Source organism: Macaca thibetana, chromosome 18 (genome assembly GCF_024542745.1).
Source record: "Macaca thibetana thibetana isolate TM-01 chromosome 18, ASM2454274v1, whole genome shotgun sequence".
Lineage (NCBI taxonomy): Eukaryota > Metazoa > Chordata > Mammalia > Primates > Cercopithecidae > Macaca > Macaca thibetana.
In genome coordinates, this window is record NC_065595.1 from 21,108,251 (window position 1) to 21,121,459 (window position 13,209).

The following is a 13,209-nucleotide window of genomic DNA, read 5'->3' on the forward strand; positions in this document are numbered from 1 at the left end:
CTGTAATCCCAGCTACTCAGGAAGGCTGAGGCAGGAGAATCGCCTGAATTCCGGGAGGCGGAGGTTGCAGTGAGCCGAGATTGCTCCATTGCACTCCAGCCTGGGCAACAAAAAAAAAGGGAAACTCCATCTCAAAAAAAAAAATTCATATTTAATCATTTCCTGTGATAATATAGACAATCAAATACAGATTAAACCAAAAAGAAATCCAGTTTTTTTTTTTGCTAAAATGGTACAACAAAAGTTTATTATTGTGCTACTAAAAATTTATAGAACATCATAAGCACTAAGAACTCTTTCACATATTAAATACAAAGAACATGTATATATTAAACTTTCACAAAATGAGATTCACACCCCTTCTTAGGGACGCAAGCATTCATTGCATAAACAAGGCCACCTCATCTTTGCTCGTCATTACCAATGAGGTCCATCCATTCTTTTGTGTTTTAACCAGAACATTCGTGGCCCAGCAGGCACTGCTTCAGTTCCTGACATGGTTTCTCAATGAACAGCGTCAGGGCCAGCCCAGTGACGAAGGTCAGCACACAGTGTCCAGAGAAAAGATAGAACTGGAGACAAAGTGGGCAGGGTGAACACAGTTTTACTCTGGGATTCCTATTGTTTTCAGATCTAAAGTGTACCATCCTAGCTCTATGAAGTGTATCTGTAGGACAATCAGTGCTACATATTAAAAATAAAATAAATAAAATAAAAGATATTATCCTGTGCTGAAGCCCTCCCTCTTTCTCCCACATATAAAGCAAAGAACAAAGAAGCTCTTAGAAAAAAAAAAAAGCCTTCCATAAAAAAAAAAGCCTTCATAAAAGCAAATAGAATGCCTTGTTGCTCAAGAAGAGAACAAGCTATGGTACCATAACATACCATAACAGAACTAGGAGCGCGTGCTTGCATGCTAACTCACCATGTTTGCGTCAGTGTAGTGAATCAGTGTTTCCTGAAGGCCATTGTAAAGGATGATCAGAATCGGATGCACCAAGTAGCAAGCATAACTGATGCTGGACAGGAAACTCCAGATGTCCCAAGAAAGCACACGGTTCACCAGACCTGGAGGGAACAAGCACTGATGCATGAAGCCACAGCCTGTCTCTGGGCTGGTGAAGATGCCCCGTTGTCCCATTGATGCTCCCGTTGCATTCTGCACCTAAGTCTGTGAACTTTTCCTAAGAAAGTCTTTATGCGTCATAATTTTAAGACAATGTACCAAACCAAAAACCACCTTTCCATTGCAAGAATTATGATAACACAAGAGAGATATATGGTTTCAGCCCCTGAGCATAAAACATTCCATGTATAAAACAAGGTATACATTCCTCATACTCACCTGGGTTCTGGATCAAGATGTAGCCACAGGGGGGCCTTGGGATAAGGCATTTAACATTGCCAGGCCTCCAACTCTTCATCTGTCAGTGAGAGCCTTGCATTTGATCACCCTTTAGGTGCCTTTCAGGACAAATATTCTGTAACTTGGTATATATTCTAGAACTGTGTTGTCCCAGGCAATAGCCCCTAGCCACTTGTGGCTATTTAACTTAATTAAAATTAGATACGATGAAAACTTCCTTTCTGAATAGGACTTATTGCTAACCTTATTTGGAATAAGGGTCTTTGCAGATGTCATTAAGATAAGGAACCAGAGATGAAATCATCGTGGATTAGGGTAGACCCTAAACCCAGTGACAAATGTCCTTATAAGAGACAGAAAAGGAGTCACAAAAGCAGAGGAGAGATGCAAGGAAGAGAACCATGTGATGACGAAGACAGAGACTGGAGTGAAGAGTCCACGAGCCAAGGAATGCCAAGGCTTGCCAGCAGCTACCAGAGGCTAGGAGAGGGGATGGGACAGATTCTCCTTCAGAAAATCCAGAGGGAACCAATCCTGCTGACACTTGGATTTTGAACAGCTAGCCTCCAGAACTGTGAGAGAATAAAGTTCTGTTGTTTTAAGCCACAGAAATAAAATATAACTTCTGTTTCTCCTCTGCCTCCTCCTCATTTAAAGTGCTCAGTAGTGCATCACAATTTGCTCATGATAAATCTTTGGAGCCATCCTAGACTCCTTTCATTCCAGACTCCACAGAGTGCTTCCAAAAATGTGTCTCAAATCAGAGCACTGCTCCTCACCTCCATGGCTAACACCCTCGTGAATCTTCCATCACCTCCTGTGTGGGCCTCCGTGGGAGCTTCCCGGTGGATTTGTTGGTCTCTGCTCTTGTTCTTGCCACCCTATAGTCCCCATACCACATCCAGAGTAATCTTTTAAAATCACATATCAGGGAGAAATGGGGAAGGGGAAGATATTGATCAAAGAGTACAAAGTTTCAGTTAAACTGTTGGAGTAAGTTTTAGTAATCTATTGCACTGCAGTGACCACAGTTAATAATAATGTACTGGATATTTTTCAGTGGCTGAAAGAAAAGATTCTTAACATTCTCACCACAAAAAAAGAGAACTTGGCGAAGTGATGCATATGTTAATTAACTTGATTTCATTTTTCTACTATGTATACATATACCAAAACATTACGCTGTACTCCATAAATACATACAGTTATTATTTGTCAATTTGAAAATAAATTTTACAAATCCACAAATCAAATCATGAGCTATGATCTGAATGTTTACATTCCCCCAAAATTCATACGTTGAGATCCTAATCCCCAAGGCGATAGTATTAAGAGATGGAGTCTTTGGAGAGGCAATTAGTTCATGAGGGCTGGGCCTTCAGGAATGGGATTAGTGCTCTTATAAAAGCGACCCCAGAGCCGGGTGCGGTGGCTCATGCCTGTAATCCCAGCACTTTGGGAGGCGGAGGCGGGTGGATCACCTGAGGTTGGGAGTTCGAGACCAGCCTGACCAACATGGAGAAACCCCATCTCCACTAAAAATACAAAATTGGCTGGGCGTGGTGGCACATGCCTATAATCCCAGCTACTAGGGAGGCTGAGGCAGGAGAATCGCTTGAACCCAGGAGGCAGAGGTTGCAGTGAGCCGTGATCGTGCCATTGCACTCCAGCCTGGGCAAACGAGTGAAACTCCGCCTAAAAAAAAAAAAAAAAAAAAAAAAAAAAGTGACCCCAGAGAGACCGCTCTACCCTTCCACCATGTGAGGACACATCTAGAAAGTTCCATCTAAGAACCAGAAAGCAGGCCTTCCCCAAACACTAAATCTGCTGGTGCCTTGATCTTAGATCTCCTAGCTCCAGAACTGTGAGATATAAATTTCTGTTGTTTTTAAGCCACCTCATTTATGAGATTTTTGTTATAGCAGCTGAAATGGACTAAGACTTCATGTGACGTGGCATTTAAAATAAAATAAAAACTCTTCCCATGGCCTTGAAAGCTCTGCCTAACCTGGGTCCTATCTTCCTCTCTGAGTTCCCTTCCCACCTCTCTCTCCCCCTTAACCCTTGATTCCTATCTCACTGGTCATTTTGCTCTTCCTCCAAGTCACTAAGCTCGTTCCACTCTAGAGACCTCTGCCTTCACATTCCATCTGCCCAGAATGCTTTTGTAACACATCTATGCAAATGTACCCCTAGTCCAGTTAGTTACCCACTAATCCCTGCTTTATTTTTATTCACTGTATTTAAACTTCCCCCGACCCCACAGTAATCTCTCACAAGGACAGGATTTTTCTTGTCTATTGCTGTATCCCCAGATTCTAGAACAGTACCTGGCATAGAATAAGCGTTCAAGAAGTATTTTATGTAATTAAGTGAAAAAACACAGATGGACTTACAGACAAAAGACACATTTCCCCCAAGTGAAGGCTATAAAGGTAAACCACAATTTCACGGTAGAAAAAAACCAAGTAATTGCAGAAAAATGAAGTCAGCAAAGAATCCAGGCTCATGCAGATAAGCCAGACACAAAAGAATGCGCCCTAAAGCAAATAATACCGTGTTCATGTTACGAGCCACAAGTGATTCCAGCAACTATTCATCATATCATATTAATGTTGCTAATGCGAATTTTATTGGTTTTATAGTTTTATGATTACTTCATAAATTTGCTTTGGCTTTCTGAATGCATGTGCTATAAACATAAAATTTTGTATCTAGGTTTATGTTTGTTCATGTTTAGGCAAAATTGGAACAAAAATAAGAGCATATAGTCAGGGTAACTTGAATCTATGTACCCAGGGAAACAAAATGTATTGAATAAAAAAGAACACAAATAATTTGGGCCAACACCAAGAAGCCAAAAGAATTCTTATTTCTTTGGAATAGACCCACATATACTTAAGTTTGAGGACGAAAACTGTAGGTGACAGACCACCACTGAAGGACTTTAACTGAAGGAGTAATGTGGTCAGATGACTCTGGCAGCTCAACAGAAGACAACTTTGAGCATAACAAGACCAGCATGGTCTACATTGCTACCAAGCAAAAAGATGGTTAAAGATTCATTGAATCATCAAGATCCCTTCTAGTCCTGAGAATCTCAACTAAACATTTCTTCTTATTCAAACTTCTTATTTTTTTTTCTAAAGGTCATCAGCTAGAAACTTCTTTTTTTTTTTTTTTTGGAGATAGGGTCTCACTCTGTTGCCTAGGCTAGAGTGCAGTGGCACGATCTCAGCTCACTGCAACCTCCGCTTCCCAGGCTCAAGCAATTCTCCTGCCTCAGCATCCCAAGGAGCTGAGATTACAAACGCGTGCTGCCATGCCCAGCTAATTTTTGTATTTTTAATAGAGACGGGGTTTTGCCTCGTTGCCCAGGCTGGTCTTGAAATCCCAGGCTCAAGCAATCCACCTGCCTCGGCCTCTCCAAGTGCTGGGATTACAGGTGTGAGTCAGGTAGACACATATTTTCCAAAAATGTATTTAAGCTATCACCTCCTACATCCACCTACTAATCCATCTTGATATCTCGTAGATAGTTTTGGAGATACAAATCTAGGACATCAGGTGCCCCTACAGTTGTGGATTGGCTAATGACAACACACTTTTGAATGATAAATTGTTCAAGAATAAGTAAACTGGCTTGCTCATCACCTGGGTGACGAGATCGCACCCTTTCTCAGACTAATGACGGAGAGCATTGACTTGTTCCACTGTAATAATAATGCTGCAGGCTGGACGTGGTGGCTCACGCCTGTAATCCCAGCACTTTGGAAGGCCGAAGCAGGTGGATCACAAGGTCACAAGTTCGAGACCAGCCTGGCTAACATGGCAAAACCCCATCTCTACTGAAAATACAAAAATTAGCTCGGCGTGGTGGCAGGTGCCTGTAATCCCAGCTAATCAGGAGGCTGAGGCAGGAGAATCAATTGAACCCAGGAGGCGGAGGTTGCTGTGAGCCGAGATCATGCCATTACACTCCAGCCTGGGTGACAAGAGCAACAGTCTGTCTCAAAAATAATAATAATAATGCAAATTTGTTTAATCTTCTAACTTAACCTAAGTCATTGCTCTCTAATATCATTTATGTTAGCCAGTTATTTTTGATAAACAGCAGCACCTCTCACAGTAGAGAAGAATACTGTGATGTTTGCAACATTAGAAATGACCTGTGCCAGGCCACGGGGAGCAGTTGTTTATGAGGCTCTATGACAGCACAGGAACATGATCATGGGGTGAGGCGGCAAGGTTGTGGTAATGTATCCCAGAATTTCCCATAAATGCAAATACATCCGTCAGAGAGAACGCAGTCCATTTCCTCTTTAATATCACTTTTCCATATAAGGGAAAGCTTTTAAAATTAAAATATGAAAGATCATTAAGGCTCATTTTAAAATTAAAATATTAAAGAGCATCGCTATATTAAAATACTTCTAACATTTAGGAACCGTTTTAATTAACATCCGGGAGAAGTGCTGCCACTTAGGCGTGAAGAGCACTGGCTTTGGACTTCGTGCTGAGACCTGGGTTCATTTTCTAGTTCGACCACTCACCAGCAGTGGGACTTTCACTGTGTTGCTTTCTCTCCAGACACGGTTGTTCTCATTGCTAATTATAGGTCTTCCTCCCAGGGGTGTGGTCAGTGCTACTGGGGATCTGGGTGGTGTTTCCCACAAGGTCTAGTATATACCATGTGCCCAGTCAGCTGGCCACTGTGTTTCTCTTTCAATCATTATTTCCCACCACCTACCTTTGCTGAGGCTGACTGGCATGGGTTTACAGGCTAAGTTTAAACTCTTCCTGATGGGTTATTTCCCTAGAGTATGAAGTGGGCATGCCTCCCCCCAGATTCACTGCTTCTGTTCCAGGGCTCTGGGTAGCTTGAGGCCAGAACCTCCTCTGGGAGCTTTCTGCCAGCCTTGTCCTGTTGTTTGCTGACATCCCAAGCACACAGTTCCTACCTCTCGCCAAATAGAGAGGAGAGGGAGGAAAGCATCAGGTGACTTGGATACACCTTTCTAACCTGGAGAAGATTCTTTTCCACTGAAGCCTTTTATCTGCTTGGCTCTCTGCATGTTGAAAGCCAACTCAGTTATCAAAGGGGATCTTGGCAAGCATTTAGTCTACACCTTCAGATGGGGAAACCAAGGCTCAAGGTGCTGTGACTGGAAGTCTTGCTCCTAAGCACTAATTTTTTTTTCTCGTGACATTACTCTGCCTGAATTCACTTTCCAACTTCTAAACTAGCTTCATTGGAGGGGCTGCATCTTTTTCTTTCAGAACCCGCACTTGTGCATACATCCATGTAAAAATCTTACACTTAAATTCTCTGTCTTTTCCAAGGACAGAGAGAAATTGATATTTTTGAATCAATATCAGTCATTCATCAACCACCCCAGAAAATAGAAGACCCTCTGGTACACTCCTTGTGTGTTCAATTTGTCACCTTTGAAGGAACAGGGTGTGAACCCAACAGCAAAGCCCAGAGCCGCTTCCATACCTCCATATCCTCCGTGGCACGCAAAAAGGACCCAGCCCACGGCCGCCGCCCACAGGGTCCGGTGGAGGGCTTGGTAGAGAGCTGCAGCTACTGGAAAGGAAGCAGAGGCGTCGTCCACCACGTATGCCAGAGCGGCCACCGCAAATAGGGTGGCCAGGGAGCAGCTCCACCCCAGCAGGACCTGCATCTGCGGGGAGAGGAGAGGCGGGGCCCAACCCTTTTTAGCCATTGTATAATTCCCTCCTCCTACACAAACGTATTTTTTGGTGTTATTACTGTCACTTAGGTCTTTATTCGCAAACCTCAGTTAGTGCATAGATTTGACTAAAATGGAAGGTTGTAATTTAAAAGGGGTGGCCAGGAGATCTTTGTGGTGACAGAGAGTCCAGTACCTTGACTGTGGGGGCAGGGGTTGCACAAATTTGCACATGGGACAAAATTACCCAGAACCATACAGATGTGCGCAAATGAGTACGTGTAGAGTTGGTGGATCGGAGGTCTATTGTGCCAATGTCCATTTTCTGGCTGTGGTCAGGTACCATAGTTATGTCACACGTTGCCTGCTGGGGAGCCAGAGCACACAGCACCTCTCTGTACTAGTTTTGCAACTTTTGGGGCATCTATAATCATTTCAAAATGAAAGTGAAAAGAAAATCCATAAGTAATGTTCTAACCCACTCCTAATCTCCCATTTTGTCCCTTAACCAAATTAAAGCTCCTTGATGGCTTCTGCCTTCACCATAAATGTGAGGGCCTCAGCGCACAGCCCCGGCCTGGGCAGCAGCCTAGTCAAGTGGAAGGAATGGGAGGATGAGAAGTCTTCAGCTCAAAGAATAGCCCCAAGAGTTAAATCCTAACACGTGACTCAGTTCAAGATCTTGACCTTGCATCACCTGACTTGACCTTTTTAGACCCAGACCTGTCTCCCAAGTAGCTGTCTTGCTTCTCTGTGCTGTACTCAAGCTGCTGTGATGATGTCTACACTGCACTGAACCAACATCGGATCAGTCCACCGTCTTGTCTCTGAGACCTGCTTAGGTCTCAGGTTCCTGGCTGCGGGAGAGGAAAGGTACATACTCAGGGGCACTCTACTCTTTTAGCCTGGGATCTCCCTCACCCCTTTGCTACTTCCCTGGCCCAAATGGGCCTGCAGGCTCTCAAAATTCATCTTGGGTATCATGTTCTGTTTCTGTACTTGTCTGCTTATCTTTATTACGGTACATCCGGCCTTATCTCACTCTTGGCAGCTTCCTCCAGCTTAGACCCTGTGTCTTTATTTTCTAGCTTCTAAAGCTTTGAGTTTGGTCTACCCAACTGTTTGCATTGTTTCTCCAGGTTAACGTGGCTTGTGTTCCAGCTCCGGGCTTCCTGGTCCTGACCCTGGCCCTTGAAATCATTCCCAAATGCTCTCTCTTCATGTTAAGTTTGGCCCTTTGCTGACACACATTTTCTCCCTGGGCCCCCATGTAACCTGGACTATGTTGAAGCCTCTCTTTAAAGGCATTCTGTTATAATCTACAACTGAATTATGCATTTCCTGGAAAATATCGTAACTCCAACCAAAAAAAAAAAAAAAAAAAAATCACATAGCTTCTGTATATTCATTCCTTTCGGTAAAATCTTATCTCCTCTTCCTCCCATGGGCAACACAAGGTTTTCCAAGGACCAGGGTCTCTCCTCTGGAACATCTAGATAAGGTACCCACAAAGCCTAGGCAAACAAAGGTAGGACCTGGCAGAGGGGTTTGGGGCAGGAGGTATATCCTAATTCCTGGCCCTTCTTCCATTGAGAAGAAAATTCTCTTTCATCCATTCATGTGTTGAGTACCTTCAGTGAGTCAGGGTCTCAGAACCAGATGCTGGTGATTCAGAAGTGAGACAAGTAGTGAACTCCAGGAGCTCACCGTCTATGGGGTGAATAAATGCTTTATCATGTGGTACAAACCAGGGCCCAGAAATGCACAGTGCACAGAGGAACCCAAAAGAAGGACATGGCCTGGCCTGGAGGGATAAGGAAAGACTTCCTGGGGGTGAAAACTCTAGGTGAGCCCTCTAGGCAAAACAGGAGTTAAGTCAGATGAAAGGGAGAGGTGAGTAGGGGGAAGGGGTAAGAGGCAGATTCCAGACAGAGAAGGAGACATGAGCAACTGCACAGATGCCAGGAAAAGCTTGTGTGTATCAGTGGTGGCAGTCAAGGGCACTGTGAGCAGGTTGGTATCACTGACGTGCAAAGGGCAAGGCAGGGAGTGGTGAGAGAGATGACGCTAGAGAGAGAGGCAGAGTGATGTCATGGGGACTCTGAAGGCCTTGTTGAACAGATCAAGCCTTATCATGGATGTCAAAGGAAGTCATGGAGAGATTTTGCATCGTTCAAGGGTATAGCCAAGGTGGTGTCTCACATAGATCACCATCTATTTAAGACATTTAACTTAGCATGAAGAGGGAGCATTTGGGAATGACTTCAAGGGCCAGGGTCAAATCTACTCATCAAGAGTAGAGTTGAGATCAATAAGACTGGAGGCAAGGAAACAAGTGACAACATCCAGGCAAGAGATGAGAAAAGCTTTAAGGTCAGTTCAAAAGGCTGAGAGAGGATGGCAGGAGAAACCATCGGCAGGGTGTAGGGAATGATTGACTGAGAGCGGTGGTCAGTGAGGAGGAGGCATCCAAGATGAACCCAGGTTTCCAGCTTGAGTGATGAGATTGGATGGTGAACCAGAATGATTGCCCACAAAGGAGCCAGAGAAGAAAATGAGTGTTGGGGTACATCTGGAAAAGCAAAGTAACAGCTTCTTCCCCTCTAGACACCTCATGTCCTGATTCCCACATACAACCATCAAATCTGACCAAGAATCTTGTGTATAGAAACCACTGAGAGTGTGCTGTTAAAAATCCAACCCAACTCAGTATCCTCTTCCAGAAGAGAGTCTTGCCATTGTAATCTCACTGGGTAGTTTTCTCACATTGGTGGTTTCTTTGGGTCAGTACCAAGGCTCCTACTGATGGGACCACGCTGGGTTCCAAATCTGGAGCATCATAAGGAGAGGTCAGTGAAGAAAGCAGAGATTCAAGCTCTGGCAGGAAGATAAAGGCCTTCTTATCTTAAAAAAAAAAAAAAAAAAAAAAAAAAAAATGAAGACAGGGGTCTCAGCATGTTGCCTGAGCTGGTCCTGAACTGGACTCAAGGTATCCTCCTGCCTCAGCCTCCCAAAGTGCTGGGATTACAGGTGTTAACCACTGCACCTGGCCAATTCGTTCTTATTCTTTAGCATGGAGAGACATCAGTAACACTCTACAGCACAATACAGTACCCAGCAGGCTGACTCCTTCATCCACAGCTTTGGAAGAGCCTGGCCAGGTGGGCCACACAGACCCAGCCAGACCCATGCCCATAAAGTGAGGCACGGGAAATCATACCTTGGTTCTGAGAATGTTTTCCTGGTTGTTTTGGTGCATGTAAATGCTCAGAAAGAGGCCCACAAGAAATGGCCCGAATCGGCAGTAGGGCTTTGTGTAGTACTCCACAAAATACGATACAGTCGCCTCTTCACTGAAAAATACAAGGAAATAAGGCAAAATGTTATGTTTAATCTGGACATGGCAAAGGGAATCCAAATCCCTGATGGCCATTGGGATAATCAGCAAGCCCAAAGGTACATTTAGGGCACACTTGTTCATTTCCTCAGTCATGGTGTGCAAACAGTACCTCATGGTCCCGTCTCAGCCAAAGCTGTCTTGTTTAGGTTCCATATTCCCTCAGGCCCCTCCACCCCAGATCCCAAGGAAATATGATGAGTGTGTTCATTTTAAATAGCTGTGTCTGGTGGCCGGTATGTCAGAATGCTCTAAAAATGTAGCACCCAGATGTGAACCCAAGGGTCCCAAGGACAGAGACTGTCCTGAGAGAGAAGTGATGAGAGGTCCAGGCCAGGCCTTTAAAAGGATACCAAAAACTATTCTTTGAAGCTGTGTTTTTCAAGGTGTGGTACCTTGACATCAACAGCTGCATCAGGCCAGACATGGTGGCTCACACATGTAATCCCAGCACTTTGGGAAGCCGAGGCAAGATGATCGCTTGAGCCTAGGAGTTTGAGACCAATCTGGGCAACATAGGGAGACCCCATCTCTACAAAAAAAAAAAAAAAAAAATTAGCCAGGCCTGGTGGCACATGCCTACAGTCCCAGCTTCTCAGGAGGCTGAAGCAGGAGGTTTGCTTGAACTCAGGAGGTTGAGGCTGCAGTGAGCTGTGATCATGCCACTGTGCTCCAGCTTGGGTGACAGAGTGAGACTCTGTTGCAATAGAATAAAAAACACACAAACAAAAACAAAACACCTGCATTACCTGAGAACTTATTAGGAACCCAGACTCATGGGCCCCACCCAGACCTACTGGCAGTGGACCCAACCATCTGTGTGTTAAGAAGCCGTCCAGGTGACCCTGGCCCCTCAAGTCTGAGAAGCATTGCCTAAACAGTGCCCTTCACAGGAGACGTCCAGGTTATACCCAAGACCATGGAATCATCATCTCTGCACGTGGGACCCAGGCACTAAAAATTTTAAAACTCTCCTGAGCTTCCCAAATGCAGATTGAGAACCCCTGCTCTAAATTTATCACCATTAAAATTATCACCGTTCCCCACTGAAGCTAGACACACTCTCAGCACCTAACTGCCCATGCAGGGACTGCTGGAGAAAGGGAAGGTGTTTGAGGACTAGACGTATGGTTCTTCGACTGTGGCTGCACATTTGAATACCCTGGGAGTGCTTACAAAAGTCAGCTGCCTGGGCCCCATGCCCAGAGATTCTGATTCAATTGTTTGGAGGTGGGGCTGGAAGCATCAGTGGATTTAGAAGCTCCCAAGTGACTCTAATATATGGCCAGGGTTGGAAAACGCTGGACTAGACATGAGTGAGCCTCCTCCTCGATCACTTGGCCATGCCATGAAATGGGAAGGGCATGATAGTCTCCTGGTCAGGAGGCTTGGGATGTCATCATCGATTCGTTCATTTATTCTCACATGCCATCCACTCACGGATTCACATGGAGCACTCACATGCCAGGAATGGTTCTGGCCATTTTATTTTGGAAGGTCAGCAGAGGCTGCTCTGAGAAGGTGACATTGGCACAGACACCTGAAAGATGTGAAGGAGAAAGCCCTGCCAAGATCTTAGATGTTAACAGAAGAGTAATTCAGGCTGAACAGCAAGTGCTGAGGCCCCGGGTTGGGGAGGGTGGGGAAGGGGGTTCGGGGAGCATGCTTGGTGTGGCTGGTCCAGTGTCAGCAGGTAGGAGGGTGACCAGTGAGGCCACTGGAGGAATTCGAGCAGATGACTGACGTGATCTGATATTCATTTGTGTCACTGCATTGAGAAAAGATTATCAGGTAATCATACCAGGTTTTCCTGTGTCATTGTCATACATGCCTCATTGGGGAGGCGAAATAGCACTGTGGATTGGCTCCTAGGTTCAAATCACATTGTGCCACCTACTAGTTGTGTGACCTTGGAGAGGTAGGTTCAGTCTCTCCATCCAACAGAGCCACCGAGCAGCAATTGGCTGCTGGAGGAGAAACACAGTGGAGCCACATGGGGGCGCTCCTTTCCTCTGAGAAGCGCTTCAGTGGGCAACGTGAGCTCAGAGAGGACCTACCAGTGCAGGCTGAAAGGTTCATAAGTTTGGAAGCAAGAAGGCAATCAGCTTTCCCATCCAGACCAAAAGTTTCATACCCACTTTTTCCATGAACCAAAGGGCACAGGGTGAGCAGCCTGGCATTCAGCAGCCCTCCCCGGGAAGTCCTGGCCAGAGAGGGGCAGGCTGGGGAACCACGTTACCTGGCTTCTGATGGAGCCACCACAGGAAGTTTATATGCCAATGTGATCAGAGCAGTGGCTGTGAAAGATGCCAAGAACAGCATGGCTCCAAGGAGGATGAGGATTTGTGTACTCCTGCAAAGAAGAGAGGACACAGAGAGGAGTGCCCTTCAGTTTCTTGCCCCACAGATGTACTTCCTGTGGCACAAAAGGCTGGAAATCCTGAGTGTCAGAGGAACTTCCTGCTGGACCTGCTTTTGAGAGGCTGATGAGGGGCAGGGAGAGCTGGGCTGGGGCTGGAGGACCTGAGGCAGCCTCGGTCTTGACCATCCATTAGCCGTGCCACACAGGGCAGGGCCTTGAACTTGAGTTTCCTGGTCTAGATAGGAACAGTAATCACATCGATGCCTGACCACCCTGAGGCTTACTGTGTAGCTCAAAAGGAGTCCATGCCTGGGAATGCCCCTTGTCACCTATGAAACACGATATGGATACAAGTGGTGGTGGGTTTGGGAGAGAGGACTGTCAAAGA

At 45.4% G+C, this 13,209-nt stretch overlaps 1 protein-coding gene across 1 annotated transcript in view; it reads right to left on the reverse strand.

The window, feature by feature from the left end:
* Positions 1 to 238: 238 nt before the first annotated feature.
* Positions 239 to 13,209, reverse strand: part of LOC126941443 (O-acyltransferase like protein-like) — a 76,829-nt gene continuing 63,858 nt past the window's right edge. The window contains exons 11-15 of the mRNA XM_050768071.1: positions 12,699 to 12,812; positions 10,283 to 10,415; positions 6,867 to 7,053; positions 926 to 1,068; positions 239 to 572 (exon numbers count right to left, since the gene is read on the reverse strand). Of these exons, the coding sequence (XP_050624028.1) occupies positions 450 to 572; positions 926 to 1,068; positions 6,867 to 7,053; positions 10,283 to 10,415; positions 12,699 to 12,812 (700 nt within the window). The 3' untranslated portion in view covers positions 239 to 449. The remainder of the gene's footprint in view (positions 573 to 925; positions 1,069 to 6,866; positions 7,054 to 10,282; positions 10,416 to 12,698; positions 12,813 to 13,209) is intronic.